We start from the raw sequence: 19977 nt of genomic DNA, 5'->3' as shown, positions 1-19977 counted from the left end.
TGAAAAATATTTTTGGTCAAACCTCATGACCGAAAACTGATGATTTGAAAATTTGAAGTTTAAAATACAGGAAAAATAATAAAAAGATTATAAGGGACAATTGATAAAAGGAAAAAACATGAAGTTAAAGGCTAAAATTATACAACTGACCAAAAGGGTCTAAAAATACAACATAAAAATTTGTAAAAGATCGACTCTCAAAGTCGATATAATAAGACATAAAAAACTACTACCTACGGTTAGCCTGACGGTAAGGGGTGCGCGCACTATAGATTAAAATTAATATAGAAAATGCTCAATTAACAAAAATAAATTGTTTGAGGTTTCGTTTTTGAATTTGAGTTTCTTGAAATAATTAGCACAATGATCAAATTACGGTGAAAAGTATTCACACTTAGATTGCTAGTATTTTTTTTAACTTTAAAATCCACTTTAACAGTTAAATTATGCGGAGCAAAATTCTGATATACAGTCATTTATGCATCAATATCCACTGTAAAATCACGGTAAATAAATAAATCTTACCACTTAAATTACGGTATAAAGGTTTACTATAAAAATCGATTTTAAAGTAAGAGGAATTTTAAGGATTCAGAGAGCCAGTATTTTTTACCGCGAATAAATTTGGAATTTTTTACAGTGCAAATGTTATATTCGAAAAGATATGGAAATTACATTTTTTCCCCAGGTTAAAATAATCATGATACCATTTTAGAGCTTCATCTTATCATACACAATAACATAACTTTACTACAACAACTAAGTTAAAATAATGAAAGGAATCTGTTCAAAAGTAGAAGGTAAATATAAATCTTTCAATCGATTGAGCCATGATTTATTTTTCGGGTTTTCAGAACTGTAGGTAAACGTTTCGTCTAATAGCATTAGTGGCACAAATTTTACACCAGCGAGAAAATTGCTTTTCAACTGAAGTGTTTTGGCAGCCTATCATTAAAATAACAAAATTTATTTTGTTCGTTAACATACCACTAAATGCCCAGAGAGGTGAAATACGGTACTGTTGAAGAATTTCAGTTGCGAGCTCAATGCATTAATTTCGTTATTTGTTTTCCTCCGTTATAATATTCCGCGATGATGTATTTCAGAAAAGTTTCTGAATCTTTCACTAACCAAGAAGTATTTATGCCTCTTTTATCTAGATTTTTAATCCTTTTATATGTACTGCACAAAGCAGTTAAAATAACGTGGTTTCATAAATTACAAATTTTGCATTTATTAAAATAGTTTTTGAATATAGTTTAAAGTATATCTGCAGTCAATTACTAACGTTATGAATAAGGATTCAGTCCTGTAAAATATAGATTAGACCAAATAATGTTAGTCACACTTATATTATAATATAAATTACACTACACTTTAATTTACACTAGTTATAATAGATCGATAAAAATAAGTGGCATCAGAGTTTACTCGAATTATTAAAATTTACGTAAATAATTTTAATTAGCACCAATTATTAAAAATTTTCAAATTACACCCTATTATAAACTGAGAGAAGAAGTATGGTAAAAGTTACCAGAATGTAGTAAAATTTATCGCATCTATATCCCTATGGTAAAGCCAAAAACCTGGGTGATTTTTACCGAAGAGCTTAGGTAGTGATTTTGTAAAATTAACAACAAAAAAAAATAGTTTTATAAAATGTGACAAAATTTGGTAATTTTTATCATCATATCTTTGCACATGATATAAAAACGATTTATTTTATTAAGTTTACTTTTCATTTTTGTGCTTTTTACTAACTGTGTGGTAATTTTTTTTCCAATGCCCACCTGGATAATGACCTAGGTCATACAGGCACCTGAAAGGCAGATTTGTTGGCCACTCTTTCAGGGGCACCATATTAGGTGGATCAACGTTGCTCCCACAGTAAGGACAGATAGTACTGAGGACAGAACATCCATGCCTTGCCCGGGATTCGAACCCAGAGCCTTTCTGACGCAAGGGTAGTTCCCTAGCCCTCTCTCCTCTCTTCGTGGTCACTAACTAGTTATATTATTTTGAAGCCCTTTTAATATTATTGATTTATTTCTTAAAATTAGGTGCGAAAAGTAGTGTAATTTTATAGAAATGATAAGTAAACATAATCTTACTTTAAATGCTGTCAGAATGGGATCTTCACTCGTCAAAGACATCCAAGCAGGACTTGCAAGGGCTTTATAAGTATGAATTCTTCTTAAAGAATAGCGTAAACTGTCTGTATGCATTCCTTCATGACATTTTTGACATGAACATGACAGAGGATGGGGTTTTTCAATGACTGCACCTCTAGATAGCAACAACTGCAGAATTTCAAACTGATTACAATGGGCAGCAAGGATAATAGGAGATATATCAGGGGAGTAATCAGAGCTCTCTTCGCCTGGTTGGCGAGTTTTTGCCCAATCATTAGCAAGCATCTCACTTGTAATGCTCGGATGGTTTATCAGCATTTCAACAATTTTATAAACACCTTCTCTAATTGCGTACAAGAGAGCGTCTCCAATCTTGACGCTCTCTTGTTGCAATAGAAGCTCAACTATTTCGACATTTTCGTTGTCCACTGCAATCTGAATCGCGCTTCGCCCAAGTATGTTAGTACAATTCACATTTACTGGGTTGGGCTTTTGTAAACATCGAACCATAGTTGGACGATCTCCTCTTTCAGCAGCTTCCAGGAAAGTTCTTTCTTTGGGTTCCATACTATGACCATCTTTCAAAGGTTCGAGAGGTATAGGGATACGGTATTGGTTCGTGGTTTTTGTACAGCGGGGTGCATTCTGCTTACCCATTTTAGCACTTTTTAAGCTCACAAGACGCATCAGCACTCGAAACACTTTTTTGAGAAGAGCGACATTGAACTAATTTTATGTTGTTAAGGGCTACATTTTCCAAACATCTTTTACCTCTGCAGCTAAGTACGAAACCTGAAATTATGAGTACAAAATTATTAAAATATTTTAACCAAAACCAAAATTTTTTAAAGATTAAAAAAGAAATAAATAAAATAATACGGCACATTATATGACACATTATGGCACATATGGCATAATACGGCATATTATGGCACAATGTGGCATATTATGGCATATTATGGCACAATATGGCATATTATGGCACAATAACAAAATGATAAGATTTGGCGGAATTGATAAGGCGATGTTGAAAATATGAATGGAGTATATGCTTCTAGTTAAAAATTACCTAGCTACAGTCGCAGTTATTCAGTCAAAAGTTAGAAATTAGAAAAGTAAACTTAGTACATAGGGTCTGTTTCACGACACGGGGTTCTTGGAGTCCGTTGCACATTTCTTCAACTTTTGAGAAGTTTATCGTTTGACAGTAAACGGTGATAAATCATTTAAGGGTTGATTTTTCGTTTGTTTCAATTCATAACTTTCACATAAATCACTATTTTGAATATCTTTTTCAGAAATTTGAGCTACAATAGAAAAGTTAAAATCATAATGAATGATGAAATACAATAAACGATTTTTTCTAATTTAGGAAACATTCTGACTGGATTTGGTTTAACTATTCTACTTTAAATGCACCAATTAAATTCTCTATTTCTAAATGCCTGTTTTATATGAATTTTCATTTTGATGAAAAAATCGCACAAAATATTGTCGGTGCAGCGTTGGGAAATATTTAGTGTCAAAACGAAAAGTTAGATTTCAAAACATTTGAATTCTACACAAAATCGTTTATTCCCTACAAAAAGAGAAGGTAAGAATATCGCCATTCTTCTCTGAAGATGGAAATGGGGTTAAACTTTTCAGTTGGTTTTGAACGGCATCATTTTGGAGCGAGATCCTAAAGCTCAGTGACATAGAACTGATCCACTATTTTGTTTTTATTCATACACTATAAGTTTTTATAAATGTTTGAAAAAGTCAATATGCAAATCATAGGTTAATAATGCATAGCATGAAAAACTACATTTTGGTTAGAAGAAAATTTCGTCGTTTTAGTTTTCAAATACATAATTCGTCAGTTTGCACATTTGATATAAATTTTCTCAAAACACGCCCCCTAGAAATTATTCTAAAATCAAGAAATTATTCTAAAGCATTCTAAAAATATGCACCCAAATAAATCCGAGAAATTACAAAGATACGAATCCATCAATCCAAAGACGAGTTTAATTTTACTGCGCATTAGGATGGAATACCATTTGAAAAATTTAAATAGCGTTTTAATTTTAAGCTAACATTCATACTTCGAAGTTCTAATTCGAGAAATGGATCGATATTCGTTTATTTAACAATTTACTGAAATCTATTTTTAACAGTTTGCTAAAATTGTTTAACTTTACTAGAATTCATTTTTATGATTTAGTTAAATTATTTGCTGATCGATAACAGTACAGATGAATGTTCAGTATACGTAGCTTCAAAATCTGTTGGATTATTAAATTAAAATAAGCATCCGTGTCTTTAAAGTGGGAAATCTATAAATAGGCTCTGGAAACAGAATTAAAATAAAAACTTACCAAACTTTCTAAATGGCCGTTTATCTTGACTAAAATTTAGATTAAAATTACTATAAAAATAGAAAATATTTTACTTGTTTGTTGTTATAAAATCTCCTCTTCTGGGTCTGCTGGAACTTACTGAAAAAAATAATAATAAAATTAAAACTTACCTCTGAAAAGCGAGTTTCTGCTTTCAAATACAATTTCGATGATCATTTACTTTAAAAAAATTACAATTATTTTTGCCAATGTTTAGATACATTTTTATTTCAATTAGGATTATTTTAACTTAGTGATTCAGCTATACAAGCATCAAATTACGAGATTTACATATAATTAAATTTTCATAATAGATACGAAGTTCCAAAGAATATTAAAATCATTTAGAATGATTGATTATCCTGTTTATCGCATATTATTATGTAGATGAGTTTTAACTCAAGTATTTTGCAGTATTAAAGATACATAGTATCTGAATAATTTAATTTCGAAGTGTATTATTCCATAAAGTATTCATGAAATATTTGTTTCGTTGAAACATTCGTTTTAAATATGTAGTTTCTTTGTAAATGAAAAAAAATAGTAATTTTAAAAGAAAAAAAAATATTGCATTTTAATTTTCTTTGTTTATTGAAATTTGAATATTGTTCTGAATACAAAATAATTTATTCCATAATCTTGAACAATGAGTATAATTTTATTACGACATTTGCCAAATTTTATTGCATAATATAGAACTATATTTTACTGTTAATTTTACCAAAACTGTTATCAACGGTAAAAATTCCGAGATTTTGGATGTTTCCATTGAGTCAGAAACAAGATACATTTTACCATATTTTGGCGCTTTTAACCATACTTTTTATACTCTCAGTGTACCTTTCGAATTTTTTGACAAATAAATTTACTTTGATGATTTAATTTTAATTTGCAATGCTGAAAAATTAGTAAAGTTTTGGTTTCTTTTTACTTAAAAAGAAACCAAAGGATTTTGGAATTTTACTATCCTAGGTTTTATTATGTTCAATTCTATCTAGAACCACTAAAATATGCGAGTACATTATGAGTAGTGATAAGAGAAAATACTACATTGTAAAAAAACTGGGTAAATCTTTAACCAGTATTTAACCAGTATTAACTTATTTCAATAGGTCAATGTTTTATTTGCATTAATTAAAGTTAATTTCTTTTATGTTTCCATTTTAAATTTGTTTTGGGGTATAAAATGGTTTGAGGTATGCCATAAAATAACATGCTTACGGTAAATAGTTTTGTTACAGTAAATAGCAAACTTGGCCTGCATTTGAGTGCTTTAAAAATGCCTAATAATGGGGCAACCTTTCTCTGTTTTTATAAAAGAAGAAAAATTAAAATAGGCGTCTTGTTACTTCAAAACACCTACTTTTGGTACAAACTTTTACTGATATTTAGAACTAGTGAAATACCACAATATGGTAAAATATAACTTCAATTTAAGTAACCAGCAAATGAATACCAATTTTTGGTTCAACGTGGTTTGGAATTTTTAACAGTGTACACAAGTTTTTTAAATGGCAAAAATTATAGTTATTGTATTTTTTTCTTATGCATCTATCTCGAGAAATTTATCTGAGTACAGTTTATTTAAACAAAATTAATTAGAGATCATTAGAGGTTAATTTTTATAGACGTGGAAATAAAAGGATCATAAAGTAAGTCTTACAATTTTTGACCCTCGCACTTGAGAAGGTTAAAGCATAAACAAAATTGTAAAAGCTTAAACACTTTATAAATACACAACACAATTTATTAATTTGTTTGATTCAACTGAGTTTAAAACTCTTTTCGTAAAACTAGAATTCATATTTTGTTTATTTTTCTAACGTCAATTTTATCTCTTGATTAATTTTTTATAATTCCTCTCAGTAATTTTGATTACTTTTTTCCTGTTACGAAATATTTGTTACGAAAAAACAGAAAGCTTTTTTGTTTCAATTATTCCTACTTCTAAACTTATCGCTTCAATTATTCAAATCTCAATTAGGAGCCTTTCATTAGATTAAACTTCTTCGATACATATTAAAATGGGTGTTTCAAACAAAATTAAAAACGTTTGTAACGGTGAATTAACGCCTCTTGCGCATATCCGACAGCTATTTTTTTCCAGCTACTTTAGCTTCTATCAAAATATTCTGTCTTTCTTAGATCCTTAATTACCGAATATTTTTCTTTAAGACGCTATCATTCTATGAGCAATAATTGAGAGTGAGCTCTAGAATTTAATTTCCCGTTTGCTCGTATTTGCAGAAAATCAATGATCAAAAACTTTCAGAAATAAGTTTTTGTTGCTTAAGGGATCATATATTGAACTTTTCCAGAACAAAGGAATATGATTTTTTGAATTTATACTAACAAATAAATTAAATTCTGTAATGTTAGGATATTACATCCAGAATGGTTTTTTTTGTGATATAGACTTATAACGTATGCATTTATGCATTATTATATGTTATGCTGAACTACAAGTCTAGACTTCTAGTTTTCTTTTTGGGTGTTAAATATTATTCATAAAAAAAACTAGAAACTTAAGAGAATCAAAATTTGAAGCGAAAAAAAAAAGAATCAATATTTATGATAAGCATAAAAAATAACGTATAAAACTAAAATGATTCACTATTCTAAACAAGGGAAATATTAATACGTAAAATATTGGAAGTTTCAAAGATTTTTTTTTCATGTAGTGATTTCAGTTTAAGTAATTTGTTTTATGCAAAGATGCATTAGTGTGGTTCCTACTTCTTTTAAATTGATAGTTTTAAAATTACATCAGAAATTTGAAACGATATGTTTGAATTAGAGAGTAATTTCAAATAGTATATGCAGTTTCATGATTCATACTAAAAAGGTTTCCTAACATACTTAAACGCCTTTATATTGTCTATTTAGTTTAAAAATGTCATTTTTTTAAATCCTTAGAAATAGTCTTCTAAATTGTAACACGTACCACAAAAAAATGGTTCATTTGAAATTCAAAATTCATTTAAAATAAATTTAAATGCCATGACGTATATGAAAAAATAGTTCAACCTATTTATTAGTGACAAAGATACTAACAAAATGTTTCGAAAAGTAATGCATCTCATATCAACTCCTTGCATCACATATTAAATCTAAGTATACTGCAAAAACTTTTGGAGTTATTAACATAATTACACTATTTTTGGTGTTAAAACTAAAAGTTTAACAATGCATGTAGTCTCATTTTTACTTACTTTTTTATTTCTATAGTTTTATTAATTTATTTACTCTTTTTTTGTTTGTTAATTTACTAACTATACATATTTTCCTGCGCATTAAAATCAGTTTAATGATTTCAATGCAATAACATTTCGTTTTAAAAGCAAGCACATTTTAGTAATATAAGCGTATTAATTCTATCAAAAAAATTGTTCTTTTGTCAATTTTTTAGAATGTTTTGCTCGATAACTACAGTTCTGTACTAAAAATATATTTTTTTACCTCAACTCCATAACTGGTGCTAAGTATACATAATAAATTTTTACAATATATTCCTATTATCAGTGACTGCCTAATCCGTTAAACTATTACATAGAATTAATATATTTAAGGGATATTATATATTAAGTTATATTATATATATTGATATTATATATTAAAGGTTCAGTTTTCCTAATTATTGTAGTATTATCTTGCAAAACAAAAAATATGCAAAGTAATTATTGCAAAGAAAACATTATATCGAATATTTATCATCCCAAGATTATATCATAAACATAATAGAAGTTAGGTTACTACCCACAGAAGTTATAATTATATGAAATTTTTTTTTATTACCCATAATTCTTTCATTGAGATTTCCGAGCTATCTGTTGATACTTTATATAAATGAATAAGGATTGTTTCTGTGATAAATTTAAAAACGCATAATTCGCAAACTGAACTTAATAAATATTAGCGAAATTTTAACTTGTATGGCTAAATTATGAATCATCCTCACGTATATAGTATAGGTGTATGTATAGTATAAGGTTTTGAGTTGACTGTGTGTTTTTTTAATTTAATTAATTTAATTAATATATATATATATATATATATATATATATATATATATATATATATATATATATATATATATATATATATATATATATATATATATATATATATATATATATATATATATATATATATATATATATATATATATATATATATATATAAATATATATATATATATATATATATATATATATATATATATATATATATATAATACAATATATATATATATATATATATATATATATATATATATATATATATATATATATATATATATATATATATATATATATATATATATATATATATATAATACGATATATATATAATTTATAATATTATTAATTTAATATAATAAATAATTATAAGCAGTTGTTTGAAAATTAATGACAAATTGTTAACTAGTAATTTCTGTAGAATTCTTACTTTTGTGCATAAATTAAAATTTTGAAATTTTTTACTATTTTCAAATGCTTTCAATAAATAATTAATTGTATGAAATTTATAGTATGTTATTCGTAATAAGTTCTGAAAAAATTTTGAGGTTAATAATTAATCTAGAACTCTGAATCCAATTTAATTCTTTATGAAAAAAGAGAATTTTTTTATTTACTTAGCATTAGTTTTTAAATGGAATGGACAAATTTTTTTGAAAGTATCTGGTGCTTAATCAACAATTATCTGCAACTTTTAATTATTCCAGTATATTGTTTAACATAGTTTGCTATAGTGTTTCTTAGCATAGTTGCTGTTAAAAAAACTGGCTTACATTTATTATATCAATCATCTAAAAATGCAAGTGTATGTTGTTTCGGAAAATTATACGGTATCTTAAAATGAATTTATGGTGCGCAAGAAAAAAATGCAAAGAAAGTTGAAGGGGCAGTCATTGTAAATAAACTTCATTTTCTTTGCCTTTTAAGAAATGCATTTTATAAAAGAGCAACTGTGCTTGAAATATATGTGTGAACAATTGTTAGATTTCGACTTTAAGATAAATACATCGCATTACCGAAGACGCCAGCATTTCGCCGAAGTAATGAGGCAGCAAGCCAATTTTTCAACGATTCGGTGATTATCACCTTGTAAACTCTTATATTCAATGGAAATTAAACAATCTGTTTTATGCTATGTCTACTAAAACACTTAAGCTTAAAGATGTAATGAAGTTATTTCATTAAAAGAAATGGGTAATAAGCCATCTCTCAATTCAGACTTATTTAACAATTTTCTCCCATTTTGCGTACATCCATTATGTGTTACGAATCATTTCCCTTACATCTGTTTTGTTTATTTTTTCTACATATTTGTGTTAGTACAAATAGAACATTATTCTTAGCTTATTGTCCGAAAATTTACTTTTTAAAGTAGAGCAATTTAATACCACAATACAAGAACTGATTTGTACAATAATATTTAAATCATTTAAAAACTTAACAAATAATAATGAAAATCTACAAAACATTTATAAATAATCTTTTTCTATGTATATACAGAAATATGTAAATCAAATTAATTAAGACTATATTCGAAATGAACTATATATTATAAATATATATTTAAAATATATATTATAAATATATAATCCAAACTATATATTATAAATTATTCAGTATTAATCTAGTATTGCCCAAGTTTTAATTTTTTAATCGCAGGTTTTAGAATGATGATAAAGATTCTGATAACTGTAAGAAAATTAGTAAAATAAAAATTACTAAAACAAACAAAATTCAAAATAAAAATAATCATAAATGAGGCACAATGCAAAGCTGCAAATAATTATGAAAAGTTTAAAGTTTTGTAAAATTTTTAAGAAAAAAGATATCGTGATTGCATTTACTAAAATAATTGTTGAGAAAATTAATTGTTTAGTAATTTGAAAAAAAAACTTATCACTTTCTTCTTGATGTAAGGAGAAATGATGTTTGATTTGAACAAAAAATTGATAGTGCACTAATTTTGAATTAAACTCTAGAAGAGGTTACAATAAGTTAATTCAGTTCTTAAATGAGGTACAATGCAAAGTTGCAAATAATTATGAACAGTTTAAAGTTTTGTGAGATTTTTAGGAAAAAAGATATCGTGATTGCATTTACTAAAATAATTGTTGAGAATAATAATCTGAAAAATAATTAATTGTTTAGTAATTTGAAAAAAAAACTTATCACTTTCTTCTTGATGTAAGGAGAAATGATGTTTGATTTGAACAAAAAATTGAAAGTGCACTAATTTTGAATTAAACTCTAGAAGAGGTTACAATAAGTTAATTCAGTTCTTAAATGAGGTACAATGCAAAGTTGCAAATAATTATGAACAGTTTAAAGTTTTGTGAGATTTTTAGGAAAAAAGATATCGTGATTGCATTTACTAAAATAATTGTTGAGAATAATAATCTGAAAAATAATTAATTGTTTAGTAATTAAAAAAAACTTATTACTTTCTTCTTGATGTAAAGAGAAATGATGTTTGACTTGAACAAAAAATTGAAAGTACACTAATTTTGAATTAAACTCTAGATGAGGTACCAGTAAGTAAATTCAGTTCTTAATATATCGTCAGCAGTCTCTAAATTGCATTTCATTTTATTTTCAATGAGTGAGGTCCCACATTTGCGTCCAAGGGGAGGTTTATATTTGCGTAGTCCTTTTAAATACATTTTCCGAAGTAATACCTTAAATATTTTATGAAATGAAAACATGTAAAAATATTTCTTAAAAAAGACGCTTATCTTGCATTTAAAAATATTAAAAAAAAATTTCTGAAATGTGGGCCAAGCATTCATTGTCTTTCCTATCTTTTAATAAATCAAGAACATGAAACACATTCAATCTTACGAAAAATAATAAAAACCTTAATTTGAAGAATCTTAGACTGTAAGAATTTAATGGCTTGTAAAAATTAATTTGCATTAATTGCGTTATAAATGTAAAATAAAGGGTGCGCCACGAAAAAGCTCTAAAATGAGCTTGTTAATTTCCTTACTTCGTGATGTCCTTTCAAAACTTATGAATAAATCCTTACTTATATGGTTTCCCAGAAGTATTTCGAAAGTGCATAATACTCTCCTTAAATGTTTCGAATAAGCTTGATTTCACTATTTTAATTGATGCATTTAATGTTTAATTTTTCGTACCATTAAGCCGACGTTTTAACAACCGAAATAGAAAGCTTAAGTCTCTCTCAGTAAGCAGAATTTTAGCTTCTACTGACTCCCATTATTTCAGAAAGGCAATGTGAACTTTTAAACATTAGTCTTGAAGTTTTTTTTCTAACACTTTCATATTTAAACTGTAATTGAAATTAACTTCTTAAAGAAATTACCCATTATTTGGAATCACACATAGTTGTTTTTGGAAAGAAATATTAAAAATAAATTCCCTCGCAAAAATTTATTTCAAATATTTTGGATTTGATTGAAAAATGTTTAAATTTGATGTTTAGAAAAATGCTAATCTAATTTAATAAATAAATACCCTAATAAGTGATTGGGTGTTGCCTAAGAAAATTATAATTGCGGTAACGAATGTTATACACTGTAAAAAATTATGGATCAAATTACGGTAAAAAGTACTGACGCTAAGGAACAGATACTTTTTATTGTAAAATCCATTTTTACTGAAATGGGTTATGGAGATTATTTTTAACTTTTAGAACACACAGCAAGGAGAATCATTATAACGGCAAATATAACATAAAAAGCAATTACATTGTTATTGTAGCACATACAAGAGATTAAAAAACATAGATAAAATGTCAATTTTAAGTAAATAAATTAATAAAAGTAAATTGAATGGATTATACTTTTAGCTTTGAGTTAATAGTTTATAATAGTTAATAATTTATCACACTGTAGAAAATTCCAGATCTAATTACGAATAAAAAAGTACCGGCACTCAGGTCACCGGCACTTTTTACCGTGAAATCCATTTTTACCAGAACATGCTACTGAACAAAAAATCTGATATAACGTGATTTTTACAATTATAGTTAACGCGAATTCACCGAATCACTGTCATTTAATAAATATTGTTGTATGAATTACACTATACTATTTTACAGTAAAAATTAATTTTACAGTAAAAGGGATTTCACAGTAAATGGAAATGGATGACATACTTTATACTGTGCCCAGTAATTTGATCTGAAATGTTTTACAGTATGCAATCAAGTTTTGATTTTGACCTTGATCAATTTTTGACAACTACTATGCATTATTTCGTCAAGAAATTAATTTCATATTCAAACTTTGCCCTGCCATAACTCGTTGCAGTAGTTTCTTATAAAAGGAAATTCTTGTTGACACTAACGTCAATTTACTTCCACTATTAAATTTTCCCATGGAACCACTAGAACCATGGAACCACTTCACAATATTGACCTGACCACAATAATCATGTCCCTGTGTGTCCACACTAACCCTACGTATTCATTTCTTCCTTTAAGCTCATTAACTTTGAAATAAAGAAACGAATATCAAAAGTGATCATTAAAATCTCTAATTAGCATATTCATTTGAAACATAACATCTTCAACAAATAAGAACGAGGCTATTTAGCAATCCAGTGCTTCATTTTGAAACTTGTACTGAAAATGTAACACAGATTTGCCATCTTCCAAAATTTTCAGCGTGATAAATAATAGAAGCATTCAATTTGTCTATACTACCTCAATTTCAAACCTTCTTCTCTCCAATTTCTAAAACGTCGCTTAATACGCCACTTAAGTTAATTTGAATACGTCACTTAATACGTCACTTAAGTTAATTTGAATACGTCACTTAAATTTGACTTAAGTTTAAAATAGTTAATAATAGTTATAAATAGTTAATATTTAATTTAAGTTTAAATTTGACTTTGAAGTTTAAAATTGTTTCCGACAACACACACAGTGAAAAAAATATGTTTAAAAAGTTGACGCTTTTTTTTTACCTCTGCTGTATATGAAGGGATTGAAATTTAAGTATACCATGACCACTTCAATGCTTTTAAAGTGATATATACATATATGTATATATATATAGTTAAGAAAATTTGGCTTCATCTAAACATCACATCAATCTCCTCATGATGCTCCAGCGAGCTATCCCACATAATGCAAAGATTTTAATTTAAGTCAAACAATTTCTTTTATTCTTTGAATATTATTAAAAATTTCATCGAAAAAATTTACTCTTATATTATATTTTAGTAGAGAATGGAATATATGTTGTGAAAGGTAATTGGGGATAAAATAATTATTTAAAATGAGAAAATTTTGAATTTAACATCGGTAAATGAAAGGTATTTATTTTGGTATTGTAAATTCTTCAAAAAATAATTTTTTAAGTTCCGAATTGGCTCTCTTTTTCAATTAAGTTTTTTCCTAAGTATGCGTAGAACATGATTAATTTCTATAACCTTGCACATTCGTGGGATCTCTAAGAAATAGATGGAAGCACAATATCATGTAATTCATAATACTTAAAACTGATTGAAGAGCTTAAGCAACGTTAATGATAAGTTTCAAAAACATAATTTAAAAATTGCAATAATGATTGCAAAAATATCATATGCATGTTTTAAAGAATAAATAAAACATTCCTGGGACTTTAAAATATTTTAAAATTTTTTATCCCATGGTGTTCAGATTTCAAAAAAAATTTAAATTGCTTAAAAGTAGTACAATACATGCATATCTGATGCTCGTAATGTGAAAAATATATTGATTCATATGAATATACTGAAAACTAATTACATAGTTTAGAAAACGTGGCACTTAAAAAATACATCTATAGGCAATTTTTAAATTAAGTTAGAACTTAATCTCTATGCTTTACTAAATATAACTTATACTTGTCTACTTAAATGTAACATTCTGTCATATGCAGGAGGAATGTTATTTCTTTTATATTTGAAGTTAGTCTTATATTTTTTCAGACGAATTTAAATTCAGGAAAACGTTTCTGTGCATTCAAAAAGAGATCTTAAAATTTACAACTATAAAAAAACAAGTACAATATTTAAATCAATATATTTGTCTGTGAAATTCTGTTGCAAATCCAATGGTTTGCAGATTCGGCTATGGTATACTGATTGTTAAAAAAAAGTTTACAATAGATATTTTTATAATGAAAGTTTTAAATTACATGTAGACAATAAAAAAGAAAATAACCGCATATAAAATATTTTCAACTAGTTTGCATTTTTACTTTAATTAATTAAAGAAAGATACTTTAATAATAAATAAATATAACACATGATAAACTCAAATAAGTATATTAGGTAATAATGAGTTCAATAGAAAATAAATACAAGTAAGCACAATCGATTATAATCAAAAATTGATAATACTAGGTAATAATAACAAATGAGCTAAATTAATTTACAGGATAATGAATAATATCATTAATAAATGATGCTTATGAAGTAGTAAATACAATGTTAACCACAGCGCTACTATCATCACACTAGTCAGATGGATATCAAAACTTTATCTCTATGACCTTTTTGAACGATAGCTGATTTTGCAAGATATTTTATAAGTTATTTAAGAGTACAAAAAATTTAATCGTTAAGGATTTTATATTTATGATAATATTTAGATTTATTGTATTATTACTTAAATATATATAATATTTTTTATTAAAATCATTAACTGAACTAATTACTATACTCTTTAAAAACTTCTACCAATTACTATACTCTTTAAAAACTTCTACCAATTACTATACTCTTTAAAAACTTCTACCAATTTATTTTATTAGCAGTAGAAAATACAAATAAAGTAACCTAAATGCCAATTAGCAAATTTTAATTTCGAATGCATTAGAAATTCGCAGTCAGAAAAAAATTATCCTCAAACAAAATTTTTTTATTATTGTTCAGATAATTTTCTATTTTTAATAATGAAATTTAATATACATGTTCAGGTCAGTTTTTACTTTTAATTCATAAAATTACTTACTTAAATCTATATAGCGTACAATAATGCATAAACCTGTGAAATATTGATTGCCAAATAATGAGAGTGCGAAAAAGTGCACTTTTTTAGTTGAAAAAAGAAAAGTGCATCCATCAAGACAATTTACAGTAAGAATTTGAGGACCTATTAATTTTATAAAAAATTATAAAATATCAAAATTTTTTTAAAAAAAATATGGATTTTCATCTCTTTTTTAAAACTAAACTTAATATGGGCTACATTGATTGTTAGATACGATTAATAAATTCTTGCTGTCACGCATCAAATAGCTTTGTTGACGGCTGACAAATTTGGTTGACTATTTCAAGTACTAACGAAATTTAAAATTAAAATTAATAACGTAATTTAATTTAAAATTAAAATTATAATATTTGCCTAAGATAAATTAAAATATTTATGTTGCGACAACGAAAAATAAGCATTAGTTTAAAATGTTTTCTTTAGTATGACATACATTATACATTAGTTTTATCAAATTGACATAAAACTCGCTTAATTTCACATATGTGTGCAATTTTAATATGTTAACATAAAAAATTACTTTATTTTCAGATATCTCTAATTTTCACTTTATGCATATTTTTGTACGTATATTCCGAATGGGAACATAATTTTTATTGACTTTTTTTTATTATTTTTCAATAAATTCCGAAAAGGGTGAAGCATCAATTTCAGAAGCGAGTTCTAAAGTAATAAATTCTAATCAAAGTTTAGTAACGCTTTTTTTAAAATAATAAATTTCAAAATTATAAACTTAGTTTTATTAAAAAAAAACTTATAAGTATATTTTATAAGAAAGCTTTCAAGGATATTCAAGGATAATTATAATTTTTTATGAAAAATTCTGTCTGATAGATTTATCTCTTAAATGCACTTTTTAAAAAAAAATATTTTAAATTAGATGAAAACTTTGATCTCACGAATAAATTTAAAATAGTTTATAAGTAATTAATTAGGTCAAGATGACTAACTTTCTTATATATTCATGCAATGAAAATAGAAAGAAGATATTGTAGAAAATTACTAGTTTCACCATTTTTGATGCAACTTCTTCTTAAATCATTTCTCACGCTTCATCCTTCAAAATAAATAACTTTATACGCTTAAACGCTAAAATAATAAATTTATTAAAAACTAGAGTACATTAGTATCGTAGAAAGTTTAAATATAGCGACATAAATTTATATTTTTCTCATTAAAACTTTTCAACAAAAGCATTTACGTTGTTTATATATTAGAGAGCGAATAAATTGAAGTAAATTTATAATGCAAACTTTAAGCCTTATGGAAGCACTTTGCATGAATGGTCTTAGACTAATTTTCTCAAATAATTATAAATCTCCACAAATGTCAAAACTTGCATTTTCTAACACGAAACCTTAATTAAGAACGATTTTCGTGGACAAAATATCGTATCCACTTACTTCAGAAGTTGAACGATTAATCTGAGGTGACGGGAAACAAAGTCTCACCTCTTAAAGAAGCCAAAGATGCATTAAATTCCTCGCCAAAGATTTGAGCTGCGTGACTTTGCTTGGGTCAAAACAAAGAATTCCGAACTTAGGACAACTTATAAAAGGAACAGTTAATAGTTCCAAGTCGAAAAGTCAGGCACGCCAACTTAGAATCTCTCTATGACTCCCTAGAGATATATGGTTTGTGAATGTGGTGCAAAAATACCAACCTTTTCGGAAAGGGAAGACTTGCAAGTGCCCTTTTAAACTAGCATAAGGGAAGAGAAAATCTGTTTGGCTTCAGAGACGACTTGTCTCTGATAGTTGGGTTTAAATTTAGTTTTTGTTTCTTGGTTCGACGTAAATAATTGTTGCGTCATGGCGGCGAACTGTCGGATTAAAATATTATGTCAGTTGCTGGTGTGAATGTGAGTCTATTGTAAAAGACTAAAAAAAAATACAGATTCAGATTTCATTTTTTAAAAAAAATCAACATCTATAATATTGAAATATTGATTTTTTTTAGGTTTTACTTTTTCTTCGGAGATGTCATTAAAAACATATTTTTTTTATAATTGATTTTCTTTTTAACTACACGGAGTAAAAATTCTGGTAAAATTACCCTACTGAATGATAGGGGAGAGTGGGGTCAATTGTAACTGTTTTTACTTAAGTATTTTTAACTAACAAAAATTCCAATATATTATTAGTATTAATTGACAGATGAGTAAAGTAGACTATCCTCTACTAGAAAAAAAATAAATACCTTATTTTAAATGTTATTATATTAGTTATTAACAATTTTTGATAGTCGAGCACTGGTTACAATTGTCCCCACTTACGGGGTCAATTGTAACAGTTCATAAATTCAACTAAAACATAGTTAATTATACATATCATCATAGTTGTGATGTATTTTTTTATTGATCAAAATAGTAGTGATATTTTAGATGTAAAAATAATAATGAGCAGAGACCTAAAGGGTTAAACTTTTAACTTTAAGGGGCTAAAAATTTTAATTTATGCTGTGAAAGGTGACAAATAAAATAATGCGCATGCAATGTAATATAAATGATATAGGAAACTATTGGAGACAAACTATTATTTACAAATTATTATTACTATTATTTACAAACTATTATTTACAAACCATTACTTAACTCTTAAAGAGTTAAGTAATGGTTTGTAAATATAAGATTATTTACTTTCAGCTGCTACAATAGTCCCTTTACTTATTGTTACAATCGTTCCCAAGACGCAATTTCAGCTTTATTTGTTAAAAACATTGCTAGTTAATTAACAAAACTAATCTTTCTTCTTCTTTTTTAAAAAATGTTAATTAAGGTGTCCACTTACATATTCGGTTAATAATTTTTATTTGTTTAAACAAAATTACTTTGTTACAATCTAATACCAAAAAAAGTACTTACGTAGCGTGAAAATATCTTTTGTGATGTAACTCTTTCAAAAGTACATAAAAATGGTTGCCAGCAGAGGTGTATATGTAGATTTATTAAATGCACCTTGTGCGCCACCTAGGAACCAAATCTTGAACCCGACACTCGAAATTCTTGCTCTGTTGCAATCGTATCCTGTTACAATTGACCCCACTCTCCCCTAATTATATTTCTGGTAAAAAAAAAAACTTAATTCTGGTTAATAAAAACCAAATCATACAGTATTTAAAACATTTATTTGGTAATTTTTCCGTTCACATAATAACGGTTTACAGAAAACTGCAGTTTTCTAAATTATTGATCTTATTACTATTGATCAATAATTTTGACCTCTCATTTAGAAGAAAATACAAAACTGAGAAGTAAATTTAACCAATTAAATAATTTTATGTATTTCTTTACTAATAGTCGAAATTATATTTTTATGATAAAATTACCAAATTTTTCCATATTTACTGAATTTTATAACCTATTATAAAAGCATATTTTATGGTCAGTTTTAAAAAAATTATTACCAAAGCGCTTCATTAAAAACTACCGTGCTTTTTAGTGATCCCATAGAGTCGGAAACTATACTACATTTTACATTCTGTACTATACAATGTTGTATTGGCATACAACATTCTGGAAAACTATTCCACTTGTAATTTGCTATTTTCTGGTAGCTTTGACCTTATTTTTTTCTGAGTGCATAGTACATCAGAAATATATTCCGTATTTTTTAAAGGAAATCTCTAGTTTTTTTTACATCTGTGAGAAAACTAAACATGTTTTGCATAAGTCTACAGCATAATATCACTCAACTTAAAGCATTTTACTCAAAACCTCTTTTATCTATTTTGAACTATTTCTCAAGCAGGACTAAGTTGATTAATGTTAAGAAAAGTTTTGCTTATTGTATGAGTTATAGTCTCCTAAAGTAAAATAATAAATTTCACCTTTTTTTTTTCAATCTTGAAATTTAGATTAAAAAGATGCAATGAAGAAAATCGACATATTTTATTTAACAGAATGTAAGATCGTGAAAAAATAAAAAAAAAATTATTCCTTTTCGGGTAATAATGGCATCTTCTTAAATAAAACACATGAAAAATAAATAAGTAAAAGTAAAATCACGGCATCTAAAATTATGTAAGAATACTTACAAACAACCAAAAAATGTCACACATTTCTTTTTTTTCGGTCAAAATTGTACAGTGCCCCCCCCTAAAAATGGGCCACCTTGAATAACTTTTGATCTAATGATCGTATCTTCGCGTTCTAGAACTCAATCTTAATGTCTCGAGGGGCTATGCAAATATGCTAATTAATAAGTGCAGACGATATTTTAAGTTCTGAAATCTGACGCAAAAACGTACTTTCTCTAAATAAACATACCGTTTTTTCGAAGTATTCGGATTTCTGACTCTAAAAATATAGGAGGTAGCCACAATCTGAGAAACAAGGTCCCGATAGTTGGTCAGGGGATCGTTTCAAAGTTTCGATCCCTTAATGTTAATTTTACTTTTTGCGTATTTTGCAAAATCTCGAGAACTTATTAAGCGAATTGAAAAAAATTTGCACACAA

General features: G+C 26.6%; 1 protein-coding gene across 2 annotated transcripts in view; it reads right to left on the bottom strand.

Moving 5' to 3' along the window:
- The window catches only part of LOC107437390 (transient-receptor-potential-like protein), a 279014-nt gene that overhangs the window by 113286 nt on the left and 145751 nt on the right, over positions 1 to 19977 (bottom strand). For both annotated transcript variants that reach the window (XM_087155809.1, XM_087155810.1), the window contains exon 2: positions 2115 to 2927. In XM_087155809.1, coding sequence (XP_087011935.1) covers positions 2115 to 2822 — 708 coding nt within the window. In that variant the 5' untranslated portion in view covers positions 2823 to 2927. The remainder of the gene's footprint in view (positions 1 to 2114; positions 2928 to 19977) is intronic.

This window comes from Parasteatoda tepidariorum, chromosome 12 (genome assembly GCF_982258835.1).
Source record: "Parasteatoda tepidariorum strain Cologne lab strain chromosome 12, Ptep-v5.0, whole genome shotgun sequence".
Taxonomy (NCBI): Eukaryota; Metazoa; Arthropoda; class Arachnida; order Araneae; family Theridiidae; genus Parasteatoda; species Parasteatoda tepidariorum.
Note: the sequence above shows the minus strand (reverse complement) of the source record. Positions and strands in the feature narration are given on the sequence as shown.